Source organism: Gossypium arboreum, chromosome 13 (assembly GCF_025698485.1).
Source record: "Gossypium arboreum isolate Shixiya-1 chromosome 13, ASM2569848v2, whole genome shotgun sequence".
In the NCBI taxonomy this organism is placed as follows: Eukaryota; Viridiplantae; Streptophyta; class Magnoliopsida; order Malvales; family Malvaceae; genus Gossypium; species Gossypium arboreum.
In genome coordinates, this window is record NC_069082.1 from 118,222,486 (window position 1) to 118,247,380 (window position 24,895).

The 24,895-nt window shown below is 32.4% G+C and overlaps 2 protein-coding genes across 12 annotated transcripts; both read left to right on the top strand.

Moving 5' to 3' along the window:
- The first annotated feature begins 618 nt into the window (after nt 1–618).
- On the top strand, nt 619–8,342 carry LOC108461839 (uncharacterized). Of its 9 annotated transcripts, none has more exons than XM_053023895.1 (8): nt 619–927; nt 1,166–1,235; nt 1,563–1,726; nt 4,033–4,155; nt 5,363–5,539; nt 6,113–6,211; nt 6,303–6,545; nt 7,540–8,342. In XM_053023895.1, the coding sequence occupies exons 4-8, from the start codon at nt 4,087–4,089 to the stop codon at nt 7,858–7,860; spliced, it is 909 nt and encodes a 302-aa protein (XP_052879855.1). In that variant the 5' UTR covers nt 619–927; nt 1,166–1,235; nt 1,563–1,726; nt 4,033–4,086; the 3' UTR covers nt 7,861–8,342. The 9 variants fall into 9 exon arrangements, with proteins under 9 accessions (XP_052879855.1, XP_017617290.1, XP_017617291.1 ...); XM_017761801.2 differs by having other exon boundaries at nt 1,585–1,726; XM_017761802.2 differs by having other exon boundaries at nt 619–828.
- A 9,030-nt stretch (nt 8,343–17,372) lies between these two features.
- LOC108463814 (uncharacterized) lies at nt 17,373–24,573 on the top strand. 3 transcript variants are annotated; one of them, XM_053023826.1, is made up of 5 exons: nt 17,373–17,551; nt 17,698–17,733; nt 17,843–17,928; nt 18,015–21,124; nt 21,765–24,573. In XM_053023826.1, the coding sequence occupies exons 4-5, from the start codon at nt 18,056–18,058 to the stop codon at nt 24,249–24,251; spliced, it is 5,556 nt and encodes a 1,851-aa protein (XP_052879786.1). In that variant the 5' UTR covers nt 17,373–17,551; nt 17,698–17,733; nt 17,843–17,928; nt 18,015–18,055; the 3' UTR covers nt 24,252–24,573. The 3 variants fall into 3 exon arrangements, with proteins under 3 accessions (XP_052879786.1, XP_052879788.1, XP_052879787.1); XM_053023828.1 differs by lacking the exon at nt 17,698–17,733; XM_053023827.1 differs by lacking the exons at nt 17,373–17,551; nt 17,698–17,733 and having other exon boundaries at nt 17,740–17,928.
- Nucleotides 24,574–24,895: the final 322 nt, after the last annotated feature.

Here is a 24,895-nt window from a genome sequence, read left to right on the forward strand (position 1 = left end):
ATTTAAAAATAAAATGTTAAGATTTAAAAAACAAAAAAAAAGACATGTAAGTCTATATGCATCCGACAATATGCACTTTTGTCCTATAAACTTACCACGTCAACAAAAAACACTTTCTATATGAAACGTTTTTGCCCTACATACACCACATCAACAAAATTAACTTATTCCACTAAATAATTAAAAATCATCCGATGTTTCAAAAAAAAAATCTAAAATCGGCATTTTCAACCAATTTTTCCGGATTATCAAACAATGTCTTGATTTTCTTTAATCATACTCACATAGTTAAGTTGATGTCTCATCCAGTCGTAGCATATCTAATTGTTAAGGTTTAGAACTTAATTATGTTTTTAATTTAGTAAAATAAATACATAAAGATAAAATTTATAGTAAAAAACTTAAAAGAAGCTATTAATTTAACCATTGATTTGGTTTAAAAGCCTTAAAAACAGTTTTTTAAAAAATTATAAATTGAAAAACCTATTAAATTAATCTTTGAGTTGGTTCCAAAACTTAAAAAGAAGAAGCTATTTTATTGTTACTCAAAATAATCTAAATTTTAAAAAATTGAAATCTATTAATATAACTTTTTTAAAAAATTATTTTTTTACTGAAAATAACCAAATAGGATGGGATGTTTATAGCAATTGATATTTTGCATTTCATTGCATGCATGGTTGAAGAACGCCTCAAACACGTGCAGTACTCGTAGGAAAACAACGGCGCCCTATGGTCCAACGTCTTAGTCCTCTCGAATCTCGGGCGTAAGCCAAGGTCCAGTGCGCCACGTATCACTTTCACCCAACCGAACCTCCTCACCCTCTGGTCAAATTCCATACCTATTTCTCCCCCCTTTTTTTTATTATTTATTCTTATTTCTTTCACTTTTTTTCTCCTACAAACATTTCGTTTGTTTCCATGCAGGTAAGCTTCTTGTCTTGTCTTTTTTTTTTTGTTTTTTATTTCTGGTTTTGATCTTCTTTACTGTTCCTTATTGTTCTTGTCTCAAATGAGTTACACCTGCTTCATCCATTTTTTTCTCCGGTTTGTGTACGATTATTCTGTTTCATTGGATATTATTTCTGGGTTTTTCTTTCTTCTTTCTTCTTTTATTATTTGAATGTTTTGTTTTTGATGTGTTTTTTTCCCCTCTTTGGTACAGGAATGATTATTTGTGATGCCAAATTCATTGATCAAATAAGCCAGGCTTGCTAAGGAACAAGCTTCCGGAGGTGAATTTCTGGTTTTAAAAGCTTTTAGTTTTTTATGATTTATTTATTACCAGATCGTAATTCGATATAATTTTCGTGGGATTCTTTTAAATCTTATGCTTTTTTCATTGGAAGATTGTAATCATATCCTAAAGTTGCAACATTTTTAAGGAAAATAAAATAAAATTTTCATATGGGAATTAAACAATTGATTGAAGGAAAGAATTTTGGCCTTTTTTGTTTTTATTTTATAATCTGAAGAAAAGAATAAGCACATTGTTCCCAAACTTAGCCATAATTGGTTTTGTCGGTTTAAGTGAGGAAGTATTGAAGAGATATAAACTGTAGGTGATTTTTCATGAAAATTCAGAATTGAGAAACTTTAAAGCTGGAAATGATGGAGATGGATAACGATAGAGGATTGTTAAGGCATTGTTGGGTATTAATAATCTTCACTTTAAGGAGGCTATAAAAGGAATTCCGGTGAATCTAAAGGAGCACTCAAATTGAAGGTATGAAGATTATTTGTGAGGGATAAATTATAAAGCACATTAGAAACCAAAGTTTTTCATTGTTTTTTTATGGCAATACTTTGAATTCCAAGTTTTGGTGGAAGTTTTTCATATGTGAGGGCTAAACTATTAAACCAAAGTTTGATTGTTAGGTTTATTGGAGCCAGGAGGCAAAACCTCTCTTTGGCTAAAAGTCCTTTTAAGGGTAAATTGGTAGAAGATTATTGTTATTCAAATGCTTAATTTGTAATAGCTGTGGTTCAGGGAAAAAGAAACTTGTTTTTGGTTTTATGTATAGTACCATATGGATTTTTCTTTTATTTTCTAAAACACAAAAGAAAGAATAACAGATTTATATGTTTCTTTTAGAGTGTCCTTTTTTTTTTGTTTTCTTTTGAATAAGTAGATGAATTCTAACCATACAGGACGCAGAGAAGCTGCAAAAAGTGTACATGAGCTTTACAGAATGGTAGAATTTAGACCCCAAGCTTTAAGGAGGTCTTAATTAACAGGGTCTTTGGCTGTTCTCCTACAACTGCATGGATGTAATTTTCCTGATTAGTTCTAATAACCTTGCCCGTCTTTTCAATATACTTGTAGTCTGTTCTTTTTTTCCTTTCTTGCTACGCCATGTATACCAAAGCATACCAGGCAATTTGAAGGATAGCGGAGATCAACAACTTGCCCTTTGGCTCACTCATAGATCACCTTAGCTCTTCTTCTCAACCTGCTACTCTTTTCTGAACTTTGCATTGGCCCAACACTCATAGACCAAAAAAATAGGTGATCTCTGAATTCACTCTCCTGCTTGCAGAGAAGACACGTCTCATTCACTAGCATTCCCCCGTGAAACTATCATGTCTTTTGTTGGGAGTGTATTCTTCAATGTCATCCAGGTAAGTGGCAAGTGTCTAGGGCCATGAAATTTGAACCATAGTAGCCTGTGCCATGCCACCTTCCCACTCCTTGGTCAGATCTCATTCCAGACTGTTGCAGTTGAATATGTGTCTCCTGGGAAAGGCCACTTAGTGTTCTCATTTTCCTGTCTGAACCTATGGTGAGCCGCAACTGACTGAGTTGGAGTAGTTTCTTCTGATTCCAGCTATTATGACCCTGTGCAGTGATCTGCCAGGTATCTCTGCTCTACAGTATCTAGTTGCTTATCCAGGCTACCCTCAATGATCCAGCATTTATTAGAATTGTCCAAAGGTGTCTAATGATTTGAGGCCTGATTCCGTGATAGTAAATCTTTCAGTCCTGGGCCTCCCTCTGATTTTGGCTGGCAAAAATGGCCTTCCAACTGATTCTTGCTCCTTTTGCTGAGACGTCTGTCCCCTTTTAAAAGAAACTAGAGCAAACTTGGGTAATTCACTTCACAATGGGCTTTGGAAGTATACAGAACTTCCTTTCCAAATTTAACTCAAATTTTTGTTTTTCATTTTTGGGTATCAAAAGCTGGATATTAGTAATCCTTAAATTGGCTGTGATCACCATGATTAATACAGAGAAGTTCACATCAGCTTTAAGCTAATGAGATGAGACATTTTACACCATTTGATGGTAGATAGTGTTTCTCCACCTGAATCAACTGTTCCTAATTTTATTAGATCTTTATAGATTTAGAACTTCCTTATATTGGCTAAAGTTGAAGTCTTAATTATGTTATATTTGTTTCTCTTTTCCCACAGATAGAATGATTATATTTGTTTCTCTTAATTATGTTATATTTGTTGGTCTTCCCTATCCCCTGTTTCTTTGTTATGTATTTTTCTGTTAAATATATACTTTTTTGACATGCTATAGTTGGGAGGAATGGAATTAATAAATTTAGAATTCTGATTGTACAACATTACAGTTTATATTTTGACCAATTGAAGAGGGATGACACTGTTCAAACTCCAAGCTCCACATGGATATTTTCTATTGGTGATTATGTGAGATTATAGTCTATTATGTGGAATTAAATTGAAAAACACGTGAAATAGAAAGATGAATAAGTATAATAACTTTATATGTAAATTTAAAGTAATATGGAGTTTTAGATGTCTAGACCATGTAGAACCCTCAACCTGATGGTCCTTTCTCAAGCATTTTTCACATATTAGGACACAGTATCGATGGTTTTCTTTTTCTAATAATTAGTTTTTGATATCTGCTATTAGAGTTTTCTGAGTCATAAAATGATTACAATTGTTTGATTATGACATTGATTGGTCCTTATTCAGCTTTGAGATCTAAATGAATTTTTATGTTTTGGGATTTGAACTCTTTCTGAAGGCCATATATTCTACCACTACATACTTCAGGTTATAGGTTCTATTCTGCCATTTTGACCAGCTGAGCTTTGTAAACTTCCGAAAATGTCATCTATACAATTGAAACGAGGTGCCAGCGATAAGTCTTTGTCCCCTGTCGACCAACAAGCAAAGGTATATTTTACTAGCCGAAGTCTTGAAACAAAATTGACTATATCGTGGATTGATTAAAAGAGTCACTGGATGAGTAACCATATTAAGACTTTTGCTTTATCATTTAGCTACTATTGATAAGAAAATGAAGGCTTCCATTGCCTTCTAGTGATATGGATGGACTTGTCTTCTGCTATTATCTCAAGTTGGAGGGCTCAAAATGGAAAGCAATAAGAAATTCTTACGTGTTTTATTTCATGAACTAATAACCACTTGTCATGTAGAAGCTTCAAGCATACTAGTGAAACCATCCATGTAGCTGTCTAGTATCCTTGTGCCTTCAAAGGTTCAATAGCAACAAAAACAAAAATAGGGTATATCAAGTTATTATTCCAAAGAAAGAGGTGAAAAAACTATGAAATCAACATAGCATGCCTTTTTAACATGCATATTTTTCAAATGATTTCAATTTAACATACAGTAGTACTTCTATGCTATGTTACTTGGACTCAGTTTTGTATTGGACATGAGTAATGCATCCGGCACAGGTATTTCAATATTATTCCAAGATTCGATTTATTTGGTAAGTCTTCAGAGGATCATATCCCTATATCCCTGTTCAGATATGTGTTGGATACAAGTGTTGGGCACGGTTGCTTTAAGAAAAAAGAAGAGTCGAAGCAACATAAATTTTATGGGGGGTTTTGAGTATGCTAGGTCAGTGCCTTAGTAGTCAAAAGCAATCAAGTCTGAAATAAAAATACACATCACTTTGTTGAGGTGATAGAGCCTCAAAAGGTCTACATGTAAGAATCTTTGAGCCTTTAGAATCTCCATATATTAATCTTCAATGATGACAAGTTATATTTAAAGAATGTAAACCTAGGTTACATACAATTTTTGGCAGGAATATGGAGAATGACATTTGTGATTGAATCACAATATTGTCTCTTGCTTCCAACACAAAGTTAGATGTCACAACACACTCTTATCATATGGAAAGCCAGAGATAAGTGTTTAAATATTCCCATCAACTTTTTCATGATGCTGTAAACCAAGACGGTGCACTGGGATGTTTCATAAGCTATGATCATAATTTTTTTTTATTCTATTCGTTTTCCAAGAATGCACTTTGTATTATCTTAAACTTTGTTTGCAATGAAATGGTTGACTGCAAAATTTTACTTGAGCTGAATGACCTCCAACTAATTGACTCCTTTCACTTCAGATTGACGATGTTAGGAAACTAATTGGCCCAGTAGTTGACAAACTACCAGTCCTTTGTTCGGATGCATCTATTTTAAGATTCCTCAGAGCAAGGAACTGGAATACAAAGAACGCGAGCAAAATGTTAAAAGAAACATTGAAGTGGAGACTTCAATACAAGCCAGAGGCAATCCGATGGGTTCGCATTCTATTATTTCCAACTGAACATTTTTTAATGAAATTTGGATTTCTTAAGCATCACAAAGTCACACACTACCTCTGATAACTAAGTTATTTAGAGATTGTATATTGTTTGATTGAGCTGTTCAATTGTCTCACTATATAAGGGATGCATGGATGGCTATATTGCCCCAACTCTTCAACTGCCCATATCTGATGCATATACAGTATTGGCTATGAGGATATGACCTTCCGAGGTTCTTCCAAATACAAGGAAAATATAGAAAAACTCTTGTGTCGGATGCATACTTGTTCAACACTCACACCCGAGGCTGACTAACATAGATGGCTTTTAGTTCTACTACTGTTCCTCTCTACTTCTTATGATATGGATATTTTACAGCCGTTCCATGCCATACCCTTGGGTGGTGAGGGTTGAAATTAAAGTTGTTTCACAAATGGATATCTTTGTAACTATAATTAATGGGTAGCTGTGAGATTGAAATATTTTTGGCCGTACATGTTCCCTCTTAGTACTGAATTTTGGCTTAAATCAGTATCTTGCTGAGACAACGTTTTGTTATGCTTGTAGGAAGATATTGCTCAAGAAGCTGAGACGGGAAAAGTTTACAGAGCTAATTACTGTGACAAACTTGGGAGGCCTGTTCTTGTCATGAGACCTGGTCTCCAGGTATTTGTTCAATTAATTTTCCGGCTTCTCATGTATTACTATTCTAGTTTTTCTTTATATCAATGAATTTGGACAAGTTCTCTGTTTTCAGAATACAAACTCACCAGTGGGGCAGATCAAATACTTGGTTTATTGCATAGAAAATGCTATAATGAATCTGGTCCAAGATCAAGAGCAGATGGTTTGGCTTGTTGATTTCCAAGGGTGGGCAATGACAAGTATATCTGTTAAGGTGACTCGGGAAACTGCTCGTATCTTGCAAGACCACTATCCAGAGAGACTGGGCATAGGAATTCTCTATAATCCCCCAAAAATATTTGAATCTTTTTGGACGGTATATTGTTTCTTTCTTATCCTCATTTCATATTTTCATTTCAAGTTAAAGTATTATGATGAACTAGTCATTTTAATCAAATAGGTGATATGATATGTATATCTTATATAATTCTATAATTATCTTGTAAATGATAAGGAAACAGCCATGACATATACATTTGTTTGACGATGATTAGCTAGATTAAAGTTGTAAGTGAGACACTGGCGCTCACAAGCTCTTTGGGTTTTGCTTGAAGAAAAATTTAAAAGTCGACTTGGTCATTGTCCAATCAAGCTCGAGCTATCAAGCAAGCTGAATGGGTATTCTACTGCTTGACTCAAATAGTTCATGAACCTAATCAAGCATTTTCTTTTTAATTAGTTTTGAAAATTTCAATTCGAACTTGAATTCAAGCTCAATTATGCTTGAATTGAAATGAGACTAATCAAGTGAGCTCGAGCCGTTTGATTATCTGAAATTGAGCTCAAGCCTTAAAATTGAAACTCGATTGAGCTCAAACCAAGTTTTGATCCTCAAATTTCTAGTCAAGCTGGAGTTTCTTACAGCATGAACTCAGCTTGGTTCGATTTTACCCCACCATACATGAGAAATGGCAGAGTGCTAGCATAGAGGAGATACTTAGTACGCTCTATGTTGTGTGTTTACATAACGCATTAAGTTCGTTAAATTTGGAGAAAGTAATTAGATGCTATGTTACTTTGAGTTCATTTTTCTTGAAGTAATTGTGTCTGAAACTTGTGTCCAACTCATGGGTACGGGGATATTGCTTCCAAGAACCATCCAAATTCATTGGAAAAATTTAGAACATTTTGATCATATCCGAATTAGACACATACCATATCCATTATTTACACCCGAGTCCAAGTAACATAAAAGAAACCTATACTCTGTTTGTTTGTCATACATTTTTTTCCCTGGTTTTGATGGTTTTGACATGTTCATTGGTTTTACATGATATTCTTATGGATTTAATGGATGGAAACTCTGGCAGATAGTGAAGCCATTCCTTGAGACTAAGACATACAAGAAAATGAAATTTGTCTATTCTGATGATCCAAAAAGCCTGAAAGTAATTGAAGAAATTTTCGACTTGGATAAGCTGGATGTTGCATTTGGTGGGAGAAACCCAGCTGGATTCAATTTAGAAGTGTATGCACGACAGATGAAGGATGATGACAGCAAAAGGATGAATTTCCATGGCTCTGGTTGTTCATCACCATTTTATCATTCATCAAGTTTGTCTGAATCACAACAACACGAGTCAACGGATTTAGACCGCGATTCCAATGCTTCGGATGAAGGCAGATTATAATCTGTTGAGGAACCAACAGCTTCCAAATTCGAAACGCATTGATGAGTACACGACACAAGGGGTGTCACCCAACTGCAAAGATATTCAGGTAGGTGAAGCAGCAGTTGCAAAAGAAGTACAATAAGCAAGTTGACAGAAAGACTCGATCCAGTTTCAAGTTTTTTTCCGGTACATTTAAATCTGGCTTCAAGTTAAATTTCATTATTCTCTAACATTTTGAGTAATCAAACTTCATATTTAGATAGTGACCTGGATTCAGTCTTTCAGTGCAACCATCTGATTAACCGCATTAGATTAGCTTGAGCTTTCAGCTTGAACTTTGACATGAACTTTCACAGTTATATATACACAACTCAACTGTGAAGAACAATAAACTTTTTCATACCAATATTAAATGTTTTTTTTCCCGATGTACAGATTATTTTATTTTGCTGTAACTATACCTTATTCAACAGCACTATGACAAGCCAAACTTTGTGTTATCTCAGTGTGTATATTATGGTATGTTTAATTTTTTCTGAGGATTATACTTATAGTTGTATTCTATTATCTATTGGACATAGATATCCTTAAGAATCTTTGGACAATAAACAGAATAATTGAATGAAAGTGTAGTGTAATTATGTAGAATTGTAATTCCTTCAATTACACAGTTATCGCTATAAAATATTATTAGTATGATAAAAATATTTTTAAACAACTAACACAATAAAATTGTCTAAAAAATAGTTGATAATAAAAATAACAAGAAAAATAAACATCATTTACAATTTTATCTAATTATTCTAGTTCATATTTGTTGAGTTATTTCTTTTTAATATTTAACATATACTTTTTATTATCATATGTTGGTACTTGATTAAGTTCATCATCATTTGAATTTGAACTCGCATAATTAAAATTATGAAGATCTCCTTTCATGTACTCTACAAAGTATGGATTGCCTCAATTTCCCTTATGATCGAAGGTATGAAATATGCAACATATTTGTACGATTAACTTTGATTTTTATGCTATGCTAAGATGATATTGATATGAGAAATATATTATTTTAGAACATTAAATGTCTTTTCAACCACATTTTGAAATCTCAAATGTCTTAAATTAAAGAGTTTGTGAGCTATCCATTGTAGTTATATCTAGCATCATTCTCTCAAATGATATTATACCCTACGATATAGTGCAAGAAAATCTTTTTATTTGCATAATTAACATCGAGCTTATAATATTTGAGTAAGAACTTATATAAACTAAGACTTATGCTAGCTTAAATCTTTTTATAATATGTAAATTAAGTAAAAATAATATAAAATTTATAATATATAATCTTTATTATAAATTTTCAAAAACTTTCATAATAATTTTTATAAATGATATAATTTTTTAAAATTTTAAAAACTATTTTTACAAATAAGTTATGATAAAAATTATCACATTTTTATGAATTAAGTATATTATTTTTATAATATATAGCATAGACACATGAATAAGTTATATCCATACTTGATTATAATTTTTATAAATAAATATATTACAACATTTTTATAAATTAAATAATATAATTTTCTATTTAATATATATAAATTGTTTTTATAATATATATTTTTAATATTTATAATATAATTTTTGCATAATCATTTTAAATACTCATGCCTGTTGTGACCTACTTGGGACAATAGCTTTTTATTTTATTTTTTTATTTTTTTTTAAGCGAGAGAATTTGAGCACCAAACTATTAAAAATATCCTGGCATTGGACAAGCAATAAATTTCAACAAATCAAGGATTATGTTTAGCTTGAACATGAGGAGGTTCACTTGATTTTGGGGGTGCTCTCCTCTTTCGATTACAGTAACTACTTGGGGTTGCCCTCTCTTTTTGGACGCAACAAAAAGCATTTTTTTTCTTTCATCTAAGAGAGGGTAAGTAAAAGAATTTTTGGTTGGGATAATAAACTTCTTTCTAGACTAGGGAAGGAAGTGATTTTGAAGACCGTTGCACAAGTTTTACTGGTGTATCGTATGAGCCTTTTTCTCCTTTCGTTGGGTGCGTGTGAAGCTTTGCAACGTATGATGAGTTCTTTTTGGTAGGGTTTGGGATCTTATGAGAATAAAGGGATTCCTTAGATGTCTTGAGATAGATTTGATTGGCAAAATAAAAAATAAAAAATGGGGGAGAATGAGTTTTTAAAAGTTGAATTGTTTCAATTACATGCTTTGCAAGCAATGCTGAAGGTTTACAATGAACCCCAACTCTGTTTGTGGTAAAATTTTGAAGGCTAAATATTTTTCTAGAGGTGGGTTCAATGATTCAACCAAGGGAAGCAGCCCTTTGTTTCGTATGGTAGAGCATGCATGTGGCAAATCAATTATTATTAAAGGGGCCCAATGGAGGTTTGGTATTGGGAATGATATTCAAGTTTTTAATGATCCATGCCTACCTGACGATGAGAATTTCTATGTTGTTTCGAATCCTTTGGACAGCGTGGAACTGATGAAAGTTAGCAAGTTTTTGCACGAGAAGGGTATGCAATGTAATGAGCAGCTAGTTGAAGGGATTCTGGCTCCTCATGATGCTAGTAGAATTTTGAACCTGCCTATTGCAACGTCTAAACCATGCAGCCAACTAATTTGGCACCATACTAGGAATGGCATCTACAACGTTAAGTCCGGATACGCTTTTGCAATACAAACGAAAACGCAAATGATACGATATGTTCTGGATGGAAGAGTATAACTCGACTATGTGTTTCGTAATATTTTCTTTTAATTACGAAAATATTTTTTAATATTTTTTTAACGGAAAAAAATTTAGGAAAAATTATGGATATATCGGACTGACCATTTGTTGTGAAAATGATTGGACAATCACTAGTCCCCTACTTTTTTTGTTTTACAGATTAAATCTTGCCAGTGCTGCTTAACACACTAACGGCACCATTAAAATATATTTTTTTGTAATCCGATATCTTTGAATTTTTTTCAAAAATACATATTGGTGTCACCTGACATAGTGGTGACAATAAAAAATTTCTTTTTTTAAACTAATAATGGCCACATGATTGGGGGAAAAGTGGGGTGGTGCCGCCAATGTGTCAGGCGGCATCGGCGGAAACTGTTGAGTTTACTTATTTTTGTAAATAATTTTTTACTTGTCCCATTTTCATAATTTTTTACTTTTTATATCATTTATGTAAAAAACTTAAATCGAGTTGAATAGAATTATGATTAAAAAACAATTTTTTGCACCCAAAAGAAAATTTAAATTAATCTATTCAAATTTTTAATTTGAGAGTTTTAACCTCTAACAATTTTATTGAGTTTCAATTAAATTTAAAATTAAATTAGATAAAACTTTTAAATAAAAGATTTTAGATTTGAGACTTTATTTCAAAGATATCTAACTTTTTATATCTCAGTCCAACAATCATAGTAAGTAGGTTAGATCATCGGATCTTGGTCCAGCTAATCCAACCAATCCGTACCAACAAGTGCAGAGGCCCCTCTCCATCAGAATGTTCCTACTGGTCATTGGGTGCCACCGAACGGTTGATGGACTAAATGCAACACTGATGCAGCAGTGTTGAAGCAAAGCCAGCGCATCTAAATTTGCCGCAATGGTCCAGGATCCAAAAGGACTGTTTTTAAGAGATAACCGAGTTCTTTTCTTGTTGTTTTTTAGCCTCGAATGGTTGAGCTTTTGGCCATAAAAGAAGTTCTTTCTTCGCTGAAATCTATGAATTTTGACAATATACTAGTTGAGTTCGATGGCAAGGAAGCAGCTCATGTTTTAACCTCTTCAAATGTTGATTACTCGGATTTTGCTGTGCTAGTACACAATTGTTAAATGCCGAAGTCCTAATTCGAGAAATTGTCCTTCCTTCCATTGGAAACCCCGACATGCTAATAAGGCGATTTATGCTCTAGCTTCGGCGGCCCCATTATATGGAATTCATTTCACTTGGGATATCCCTTTGATATTCATGCTACAAATGTTGTCCGAAGACTTCGAGGGCACTCAAGAACGGGTGTATAGAGTAAACTTGTTGGCAGTTCCCCCTCGATTTTGTTGGTTCTTTCGATAGTCTTTTTCCCCTATCTCTTTTAATGAAGTCTTACATTTAAAAAATAAATAAATAAGGGTGTGTTTAGACATTAGCGCGAGTTGCTTTAAAGTGTAATTACAATGATAGTAATTACATCCTCTTGTAATTATAAATATTCTAATTTCTTAAATATGTTTGGTTATAATTAGATCTTAATTTTTATATCATATTTTATAGTACAAATTATAATTATATACATAATTTTAATTCTAAAAAAAATACTAACTAAACAAAGCTTAAATTAAATCATCATATGTAATATGTTAGTAAAAAATTTGACAATATAATTACTAATAATTCTAAGAGGAAAAATAAATATTTTATGCAATTTTATTTAATTATTATGGCATTATTACACTCATTTTCAATATCTTTGGTCATTATCCAAGTATAGATATAATTAATAATAAATATTATGTAATTTATTTAAAATTTGTTAAAAATAGTTATAATAATAAAGTTAGCCCTAATGTTTATTCATTTTGTCATTTTGGCTCTTATTCTTTTTTTTTATCACTTTAGCTCTTAACCTTCAAATTTTAGTAAAATTGCTTTCTTTTAAACAAAAAAAACTAATTGAACTGTTAAAATTTTGATAGCATTAACATGACAACTCACGTGGTAGCCTATGCACACTCAATTGTTAACATAGATACTTTTTTCCAAAACATTTTATAAACTATTTAAAAAATTCTGAACTTTTATTTTTTATGAATTATGTGTCGTCACATCAATATAATTAAAATTTTGATAGTTAAGTCAAATTTTTTTATCGAAAAGAAAGTAATTTGACTAAACTTTAAAGGTTAAGAGCCAAAATGATAAAATAAGTAAACTCTAGAGGATAAATTTATCATTTTGTCTAAATAATTTATAGTAAATACAATGTAATTTAGTAAAAATATTCGTTAGTTCAAAATGCATGTCAAAATATTTCTGATTAATAAAAATTCAAATTATTTAAGGAGATTAATAAAATAACATATAAATATTTTTTAAAAATAAAATATAAGCGTTAAAATTAAAATGGTATTATTATTGGAAATTAACTTATTATACGGGTATTGTAATTATCAACATAATTATCTAAATTTTCACCATTTTGTAAGAATTAAAGAGTGTAATTGCAAACTTTGGTAAATGTATAATTAAAAATAACTATGTCAAAACTTTTCGTATAAAAGAAAAGAAAAAGTATTGTTAAGCTTCTGGAATGAAAGAATTGTTAAGATGAAATTAGAGTAATAATCAGACTGTTTAACAAAAATAATTATGAAAGAGGAATGCAATTGGCCTTAAATGCATTGAATCTTGGCCACATTTTGAATTGAATTAATTAAAATAAATAAACAAAGAAAAAAGACTTTGAAAATTGATGTGGAATTCTAATATTAAAATTTTGTATTTAAATAATTTAATTCCGCCATAATTATGTCCCCTTTCCACCTTGCCGTCATCCCTACCTGACCCACCATTAACTAATTCATTCTTAACCAACTCACATTAACAATAATATCATGCCCCATTTTGTTCTCAACATTTCTCAACATATATATAAAAAAAAAAAAAAAACTACTGTCCAATTATAAAAATATTATTTTAGGCATTTAAAATAAACAAAAATTATAATTTAAGCATTTATATTATGTAATTGATCATTTTGGTCACTTCAGTTAAAATTACAAACATCAAGCTGACGTGACAATTAAAAAATAGATAGAAAAGTTAATGGTTAAATTTGTTATTATACCAATTCTTTAACTGTCACGTCAACATACTGTTTGTGATTTTAACAGAAATGACCAAAATGATCGCACTATGTGTGTGGGTGATTAAATTGCAAACCTTTTCATTTTAGGTGCTTAAAATAAATTTTTTTTAATAGTTGAGTGACTATATATATAGTTTACTCTAAAGAAATACACTTGGTGGATGCATTTATTTTGCAAAGATATTGCAAGTATTCTTCCTCACTTTCCTGAGGTATAATAATTTATTTGGCTTTTCAACTTTACAAAAAAATTATTTTAGTCTTCCATTTGACATTTTGTCTTTTTTAATCTTTAAACTTACGTTTTTTTTTGTCAAATCAACTCAAAGTGGATGCAAAAATTAATTCTTCTTTTAGTTTGCTGAAATGACATATTCGTGATTGTCATGTGGATAATATATAAGCTTTTAATTAATTTTAAAATTTCAAAATTTCAAAAAATCTAAAATTTATTTTAAAAATTAAAAATAATTAAAATTATGAAAAATATATATTTTAATATTTTTAAAATTAAAAAATTAATTAAATGTTAACATGCCATCCACATGGCAATCCTCATGTATGCCATGTTAGTAAAGTTGATAAAGTGAACTTTTTCATCCATTGTTGGGTGATTTTTGACAAAAAATACAAGTTCAAGAGTTAAAAAATTAATTAAAAATATTAAAAAGAAAAACTTTGAAGCAACATGAAATAAAAAATTCAAATGTGCTTAAAAGAGGAATCAAACCTATGGTTAAAGGATAAAATCACTATTATTTAACCAAAGGAGCTAATGAGATACAAAATATTAATTAAAAAAAAAACCTTGAAACAACATGAAATAAAAAATATCAATGTTAGTAGGAAAAGAATCAAACCCTAGACTTAAAACAAAACCACTAATATTTAATTATTTGGCTGAAGAAGCTAAAGTGTTAAAAAAGTCAGAAAGTGTGTCTTGTTAGGCGCGTTTTCATTTAATGTGGAAGTAAAATCGCATCTTACTACACTAATTGATATTGATTTAATTTCTTTTTTACTTGTGCATTTTGTGATTGGAAAAAGCAATATAAAAAATAGCTTGTTATTTTTTGAATTTTTATTTTATATATATTTATTTAATTAAATTATTTGATATATAAAAATTATTTATTTATACACGTATCACTATAAGATCAGTTATTAGTTGATTTTGCGTAGAAAAAAGTTAACTACATTAGTTATAGGAACTAATCTATGCAATAGTTGTTAACTTTAGGGGCTAATATGATCTAAAAAAAATAGTTTAAGGGCTAATATAAAAAAAAAAAAACTAAATTCAGGGTCCAATCCTAAAACATTCAATCAGTTTGGATTGAATGAATATCAAGGCAAGTAGCATAAATATGGAGTCAAAATCAATTTTGGCTTTCACTTACATAAATGATTTAATTGTATTGTGGAGGTACATACAAAATTTCAGTAAAAAATGTTGCAAACCTCTGATGAAGTTTTATTTAGTTTATGAATGAATAAACAGATTCTGCTACTGTAGATTACAAAAGCGACTTCAACGTCTATATATTTTCAATAACATTGAGATTAAACTATGATCACAAATTAGGTCAATATCTTCTGTTTAGAAAACTAAATAAATAAATAAATACCAATGGTCGGCGGAATGTTCTTACTTTTTTATTAATAAAATATCCGTTTATAATATAATAAAAAATAGTGAAATACCCCCCGACAATGGATGTGCATTGCACGAATTTTTCACAAGCCTTGGTATTCAAGTCTCCTCGGGTGTCAGTTTTATTAATTAAAAAAATATTTTATATTTATAATAAATAATTCGAGTTAAGCAATGTTGAAGTTGAGAAAATATAGTTACATGAGCATAGGATAATGTAAAATATGATTTTTCTTCTTGGCTATTTTTAAGAATAATGCAAAAATTGGATTTGTTTAATTCACACCAAAATTGAAATCCATGTTGGCATGCACAGATGTGTTGTTTCTAAAAAGGAGGTTTTATTTTAAAAATACTTGTTTAATGCTACTTTATTGAGGGACTCAACCCAATAAGAGCTTTATCAGATGTATTAATCATCATGGCATAATCCACACTACATTAACAATTATACTTTAATAAGGCTGGTGTTGTAAATAAAATATTTAATTTCTGAATTATTTGTTCAGTGTGATGAATTTAATTACTATAAAATCGGATTTTTAACAGATTTTATTTTTATTCTTTATTTTAAAAAATAAGTGATTCTATTGATAAATTTTTTGGTAAAATATTTACTAATTCTTTCATTCTTCGCCATATCGAAACCAAGTGTAATATATATATATATATATATATATATGTTTTCTTATTTTATATTAAATAACTATTTAAATGTTAATGTTATCATTGTAATAAAATAGGATGGTTACCCTAACTTAATAGATTAATATTTAAATATAAATATTGGCTAAATATTTACAAGGCTCAATCTTAGCTTATATTTAGCCTTTGTGTTATACCTTCTTCTTCTTCTTTTTATTATAATTTTGGTATATAGAGAGAATAATAACTGGAAACTAAAATTATTCGTGGAATTGGTTTTCTTTTCTTAAATTAATAAAATTTATATTATTTATTAATATAAGTTTTTATTCTTTAATTTGTATTTTTTATCAAAAGTTAGTATTTCAATATTTTTTTATTTTAAATGAAATATTGGTTTATGATAAAATCTTATTTAGATTACGAGACTAGTTTAGATAAAAAATAGGATTAATATGTAATTTGTTTCTTAAACTTATCTAAAAGTACTTCGTTGGTATCTAAATTTTTTGTATACTTAATTAGTAATTAAACTTATATTCCGTTAACTAAATTAATATATTTACACTAATACTATTAGTTTCTATTGATATAACATTGATAATCATTTCGTTGATGGCATATGACATCTACCGTTTAGTTGAATTTTATCACTTTAAAAGTTTATATCTAAATTATTAAAGCTTTGTTGAAAACGTTAATAAAGAAAGAGAAATTAGTAAAATTGAAAAATTCAAAGCATCATAAACACAAATTCTTAAGAAAAGAATTATTCTTAACACATAGGTTAAGAAAAGAATGATTCACAACACATATTTTAAGAAAAGATTTATTGATCACAATTTTAGGCCAACTTAAATTGGGTTCATCATTGAGGTATAACATCAATTTTTTCTTCTTTTTTCCTCTCAAAACATAAATAAAATTTTAATTATAATTCATATTACCACTGTAAAATTTTAATTGAATTTGATGTTAAAAATATAAAATATATATTTTTAAAATTTTTCACCTAAACAATAACTATCTTTTTTTTTAAAAGAAAAACTTATTGGTAACAATGGAAGTACATAAAATTAAAAAATAAATGTGATATTAGTATCAAATAATAATACTTAAAAAATTGTTATGTTTTAATACATTATTTCTTTTAAAAAATTAAATAAAATAATCATATATTTTTATATTATAATACTTTATTAAAATATAATTGTTTATACAAAATTTACCGCCTTAAGAAATGACATTTTTACAGTTAATTTTTAAAATATATTTTCTTTAGTATGTGTGGAACTCGCAATTAATAAAATAAAATAAAATAAATTAAAAGAAAACCATAAGAAAAACAAAAGGAGAATATAATAGAGACTTTCTTTTTCAATCTTTCTCTTCTTTTCGTGCCACCCCATTCCCATTTCTTCTTTTATCTTTTCTCAAAGCAAAAAACAATTGAATTTCACAAAAGAGCACAAAACAATTGCCAACAACTTCATAGCTGTTCTGCTAAGTAATCAAAAGTAAGCAAAAAGAAAGTGAAAAAACACAGCACATAAAGAAGGAAAAAAAAAAAACAGAGGATTCCTTTTTTTTTTCTTTGTTTTTAGTTTCCGATCGCTTTGTCTTTAACCCACTTTGAAAATCCTTTTTGTTTCAATTTCTTTAGCTTCTAGGACCTTGGGGTTTTCTTGGTTTTTTCCAGGTATTGTTGGGTCTTTAATATCTTGCTTGGAACTTTTGAATTTTTTTTGTTTGCCATTGAGTAGTTTTCAGCTTTGCTTTAAATTTCCTGTCTTTTTTTTTTTTTGCAGCAATTTCACCACTCAAAAGCTCTTAATTGTTGCTTTTCTGCTGTTGGGTTGATCTTCATTTGTTTGCTTTTAATTTTAGCTCTAAGGTGACTTCACACTTAACAACTTTTGTGATGAATTTGTTTCTGGATCCAATATTTTGTTTTGTTTGTAATTGGTTCTCTTTTTACAGATTGGGAACTGAGAAGAAATAATTCTTTTATATAGAGAGAGATGGGGCTTGAAAGAATGGACGTTGGAGTTAAAGTTAGGAAATTTATAGTGATATCAGTTAGAACATGTTATAAACTTGTTTGTAATCATCCATTTTTGGTTGGTTTGGCTTGCTTTTTAATATTTTTGTATAGATCATTTCCTTTGTTGTTTTCCTTTTTGGTTACTGCATCTCCTGTTTTGGTTTGCACTGCTGTATTGCTTGGTACCCTTTTGAGTTTTGGGTCACCAAACATACCTGAAATCGACAAACATGAAGAAGAGAATGTCAGTCATGAAGTTTCTCTGTTGAAAACTGGGGTCAGTGAGGATGATACTGTTGTCAAAAGAGATTTCAATGATGATGATTTTGTTGTAGAAAGACATGTAGGGAAGAGGTGGGATATTGTAGAGAATGCCGATGAGAAAGTCAGTTTAGTTGATAATGAGGTCAATGAAGTGGAGGAAGGTGACAGTTCGGTTCTTTATAAGCCGTTAATCAATGATGATTTGGATTCTAGGGATGTTCATTGTGAGAATGGGATGATTGATGAGGTGGAGGGACTGTTGAATCATTCTTTGTTGGAGAAGATGACGGGAATTCGGGGGGAGATGCTAGAGAGTGAACGGGTGTTGAGTATGAGGAGGGCTGAGGAGAGTCAACATCTTTTGGCAGAGGAAGTAGGAGATAGAAATGTTGAATTGGGTGATGGAAAACTCACATCCTATATCGATGATGTTCCGAGGGGTAATGAATTGGATTCTTCTCTGGTGTCATCTTGGAAATGCGTTACGGGTGACGAGGATGCTGGTGATGGTGATAAGGATGACGACGACAATGATGACGATGATGAATCTTCCGATTCTGGATCTGATGGTGCTGAGAGTTCCTCTCCCGATGCTTCACTGGCAGATATAAGTCTGATGCTTGATGAGTTGCATCCGCTTTTGGGCTCGGAAGCTATACAGGCTGCTCAGTTGTCTCGTGATGGTTTGGATTCTGCGTCTGAGAGTTCTCATGGTAGTAGTGATGATGAAAGTGATGAGTCAGAAAATAAGGGAGAGGGAGAAAATAATGAGGAAGAAGGAGGAGCAAAGGGAGATAACGAGGATGAAAGTAAATCTGCCATTAAATGGACAGAGGATGATCAGAAAAATCTCATGGATTTAGGGAATTTAGAGGTTGAAAGAAACCTACGATTGGATAAGCTTATTGCAAGGAGAAGAGCTCGTAAAAGTATGAGTTTGATGGCAGAGAAGAATCTAATAGACTTGGATTTTGCTGATATTCCCTTAAACTTAGCACCAATTTCAACCTCAAGAGGTAACCCTTTTGACCTTCCATATTCCTATGATGACCTTGGATTACCTCCCATTCCTGGGTCAGCTCCATCCAATTTGCAGCCCCGAAGAAACCCTTTTGATCTTCCTTATGACTCGAGTGAGGAAAAACCTGATCTTAAAGGAGACAGTTTCCAAGAAGAGTTTTCAGGTTTTAATCAAAGGGGAACTAATTCCCAAAGAGAGGCCTTCTTTAGCAGACACGAAAGCTTTAATGTCGGATCATCTTCTTTAGGTGTTCCTCGGCAAGAGCTTAAGTGGAAACCTTACTTTGTTCCGGAGCAATTAGTAACAGAAGGAGCTAGCCCTTCCTTATTCCAGAGGCAGTCAAGTGAAGTTAGCGAGTCAAAGTTGAGTTCCATTCCTGATTCGGAGTCAGTGAGTTCAGTTGTGGATGAGGAGGACAACAAGCCAAATAAGCAAGATGTTTCTCGAGAAACTGAACTGATCTTGAATGAAGATCATGTTTCTGTCGATGAACAAGAGAGCCATTCATCTGATTCTGACGATGTGGAGTCCAGGGATGTCGACCAAGTCGAGAATAGAGATGTTCATCATGATGTGGTTGAGATCACATTGGGAGACGGAGAAAGTCACCTGGAAATTGAACCAGTGTCTGAAGCTGGTGCTACAGATCATTCAGAACACACTGCTAGTGAAGCCGAGAACAGAGATGTTCATCACGATACGGTTGTGATAACATTGGGAGATGTAGCTCGAGCAACTACTCATGTGGAACTCAATGCAACTGAAATTCATCCCAGAACTGAGCCAGCTGAGGAGGATTATAGCAGTAGATCAAGTTTGTCATCATTATCAGAAATTGATGAAAAGATATCAGATGTCAAAGGAGTTGTATCTGCAGGTTGTGAACCCAGAGATAATGAACTTAAAGAATCTGGCATTTCTAAAAAACTATCATTTGAGGAATCGGAGTTTCATTTTACAAGTGGAGTGGTGGATGATAATCAACATACGGAGTCCATTTTTTATTCTAGTTTTCACCCTCCATCAGTTGAGACTTTCCTCTCATTTTCAACTGTCTCTTCTGACAAACAGGCTGAGATATCTGAAATGGGTTCACCCTCAATGTTGGTTGAATCTATTGATGAGAAACATGAAGCACATGGTGAAATGGCTGAGCAGGGTACTTCTAGTTTTCAAGTGATGCATGGAGGCTCCTCAGATTTACTTAATGGAAATGAACCGAGGGAAAGGGATCTGCCAGAGATTATTAAGCATGAAGTTACTTTTGCTGGTTCGGCAATGGTTTCTTCCACTTCTGCCGATTATAATGCATCAATGGTGCCTGAATATGTGGTTGAATATGTTTCAAGAGAGGCAAGGTCATCTTCGGATGAGGGATTAGAGGAGGATGTGCCAAATAAGGAAGAAAGCTCTATCCAGAACCACGTGGACTTATTGAGCCTTGGTGCAGAGACAACTCTTGCCATTGATGAAGGAATGGGTGAGGTGGTGGATTCTTCACCTGAGGAACAACAGCATCAAAGGCACCCCAATGAATCTTCAGAGGCTAACATCTGGGAGGAGCATAAAAAGGAATCTGAAATGGATCAAACCCAAGCGCCATTTTCTGATTCAAAGACCAATACAGGTTGTGATGAGGGAGTTCCTTCAAACTCTAGCCACCAAGATCTGTCTTCTAGAGAAAGTCCTTCATCAGAATCAGAGAAACAACTGTTGTTTGATAAAGATGAACTGCCTGTTGATGAACATGATAAGCTCGAGGTAAATTATTCATCTCTTCTTCTGTTTGTTTAAAATTCCTTCCCTTGATGAATTGTCATACTTCTTCGAAGAATAATTATCAATTATTTTGCATATTTTGTCTTCAATAATTTTTTTAACTTATTCAAAACCGGTGCTTATGTTGGCCTCCTTAGATCAAGGTTCTCCTGTTATGAAATTTTTTGCGAGCTCAGACTCCGGTAGGAGTAAAATGATGCCTGTCTCTTTTTTTTTTTTTTTTTTCATCTACTAGGGAGTTGATGGCTGTATAAAAATAAGCTTTACTGCTAGATGTACCAGCACAAGAAAACGAGTCTAGTTGAAAGCAATAATTTGCTTTTGTGTCGAATAATGATGTTGAAGTAGATGTGATACTCATATCAAGGACAATTAAGGTTTCACTGCTATGTGTGATTTACCTCGTCAAAAATGTTATCACTGCATGTATGCTTAAATACTGTGTGTTTAAACAATTTACTGCATTATATATGTGAATTTCCTTACATATATGAATTTTCTCAGGAGTTGAATTGTTTGCTTCTGTTGCTTTCACTCGTGTTCCTTTTCATTTCATGTTTTCTCATATCCTAATTATATTAAAATGGTGATGCCTAAACTAACTTGTGCCACTGTGAGTCAGGAACCATCTATAATTGCAACCGAGTCTACAAGGGGAGCAGACATTGTCAACACTGACATTAATGTGCATGAAGTTGATGATTCTGAGGACAAACTTTCAGCAAATTTCTCTTTGATGACTTCAGGATCTTCTTCCTTACCTTCTGAGATTCTCAAACATACTTTGCCAATGGATCGAGAAGACTTGAAAGAGAAGGTCCTAAAAGAAATTGAAAATGAGGGCCCCGGTGACCACTTTGGTTATGCTGATGTATATGCCCCTCGTGTTGATGAGGAAAATAATAATGAAGAAGTTGATGAGATTAAAGAAATTGATGAAAGAATACTCTCTGAACTGGACACTGTTGGGGACTTTAATGTTGGGGAAATTGGTTTACCGGAGAGATCTCATGTTGCCTATACTGAATCTGCAATGTTAGCAGATGATATGGAGACCGAGACCAGTGTTGGACTGCCTGTTCTTGAAGCAAGATCAGTAGAAGATATTGATTTGGCATTTAAGCAACTTCATGAAGGAGCTGATTTTGAGGAAGTAATTCTTCCAAGGATGATTAAGAATCAGCCGGATCATGCAGATACGAACTCGGATTTACCTGTTGTCGAGGTGAGATCTCTGGAGGATATACATAATGCTTTGCTGCAGGACCCAGAACCTAATCTAGCTCAGCTGCCACATTCCACAGACTTGAGGAATGGATCATCAGAAGTAGAGCAGCATGTTGTTGTTTCTTCTGAAGAGATTGAAGTTAGTAATGCTGTCTCTGGTATTGAAGAAGGTTTTGATAATGCTGCTGGTGAACCCAAAAATGAAGAAGAAATAGAAGAACTAAAGACAGAAACCAATGTGGAGTTACCTGTTCTTGAAGCAAGATCAGTTGAAGATATTGATTTGGCTTTTAAGCAACTTCATGAAGGAGTGGATGTTGAGGAAGTAATTCTTCCAAGTATGATTGAGAATCTGCCAGATCATACAGATACCACTTCAGAATTTCCTGTTGTCGAGGCAATATCTCTGGATGGTATACATAATGCTTTCATAAAAGGACCGGAACCTAATCCAGCTGAGCTGCCACATACAGCAGACTTGAGGCATGGATCATCAGAAGTAGAGCAGCATGATGTGGTTTGTTCTAATGAGATTGAAGTTGGCCAAGCAGTCTCTGGCTTTGAAGAACATCTTCAGAACGTTGCTCCTGATGAACCAAAAAAAGAATATGAAGAAATAGAAGAATTGAAGATGGAGACCAATGCGGAGCTGCCTGTTCTGGATGCAAGATCGGTTGAAGATATTGATTTGGCTTTTAAGCAACTTCATGAAGGTGTAGATGTTGAGGAAGTAGTACTTGCAAGCATGATTGAGGATCAGCTGGATCATGAAGATTCCACTTCAAAGTTACCTGTTGTCGAGGCAAGATCTCTGGAGGATATACATAATGCTTTCCAAAAAGGTCCAGAACCTAATCTGGCTGAGCTGCCAATTTCCAGAGACTTGAGAAATGGATCATCAGAAATGGAGCAGCATGATGCGGTTTCTAATAAAGAGATTGAAGTTGAAAATAGTCAGAATGCTGCCAGTGAACCAAAAAATGACCATGAAGAAACAGAGGAAATGAAGATGGAGACCAATGCAGAGCTGCCTGTTCTTGAAGCAAGATCACTGGAAGACATTGATTTGGCTTTTAAGCAACTTCATGGAGGAGTTGATGTTGAGGAAGTAATTCTTCCAAGCATGATTGAGAATCAGCAGGGTGATGCAGATACTAATTCGGATTTACCAGTTGTTGAGGCGAGATCTCTGGAGGATATACAGAGTGCTTTTCAACAAGGCCCAGAATCTAATCTAGCTGAGGTGCCACATTCCTCAGGAGTAGAGCATCATGATGTGGTTTCTACTGAAGAGATTGATGGTAGTAGTCCCGTCTCTGGTATTCAAGCAATGAGTGAGAATGCTGCTGGTGGACCGAAAAATGAATACAAAGAAATGGTAGAAAAAGAGATGGAGACTGAGGTGGTGCTACCTTTACTTGAAGCAAAATCAATGGAAGACATCGATGTGGCATTTAAGCAACTTCATGAAGGGGTAGATGTGGAGGAAATAATTATTCCAAGTATGATTGTGAACCAACAGGTTCATGCAGACACCAGTTCAACATTACCTGTTGTCGAGGCAAGATCTCTGGAGGATATACATAATGCTTTCCAACAAGGCCCTGAATCTAATCCAGGCGAGCTGTCACATTCTTCGGACTTAAGGATTGGATCATCAGAAATAGAAAGGCATGATGAGATTTCAACAGAAGAGATCGAAGCTAGTAATGTAGTCTCTGGTATTCAAGAACATGCTGAGAATGCTGCTGGTGAGCCAGAACAGAAACATCATGAGGAGTCATCTGAAAAGCCAAACCTAAAACTTAAAGGTAAAAAGACAAAATCCCATGACTCAAGTTCCAGTTCCAGCTCCAGCTCGAGTTCCAGTGATTCTGAATGAAAAAACAACAAAAAGAAAGAAAAATATAGTTTGGCATTTCCAGTTTTATTCTAAAAATGGTTCTTTTTCCCCTTTCCTTTACAAGAAACGAATTTTTAGGTTTCCTAGTTTGGTTATCATCATGTTTTGTTGATTGATTGATTGATTGATTGAGTTATTAAAGAATGAGTTATGGTTTGATTTGTTTTTTTTTTTTTTGGTTAAGCCAAGGCAATCTGAGGTGTAGAATTGATTTTGATACTTGAAAGATTTGTGTAAATTATTGTATTTTGTTTGTAAAAGTGAGGAATTGTTGAATTCTAATATATATACAGTTGTGCAATGGATTTGTCATATATGTAAATTTTGTGATTTATGATTTATCACTTGTCTGTTTAAAAATAGATCAAAATATATAAAAGTTGCATCTATAACTTATCACTCCATCCTGAATCTCCTTTTTACTGTCTCTCTCGTCTTTGTATGTTGCGCCATGCTATAACTGTTTCAATAGGGAAGCCATAAAATAAAGGACCAACTTTTATCACTTTAAAAGATAGATAGTGTGAGATTCATATTTTTATTTGACAAAAATAAAGGGATAGCTTTATCAATAAATATGTGATGCAACTTTTTATTGAAATTTTGAATATTTATGAATTTAT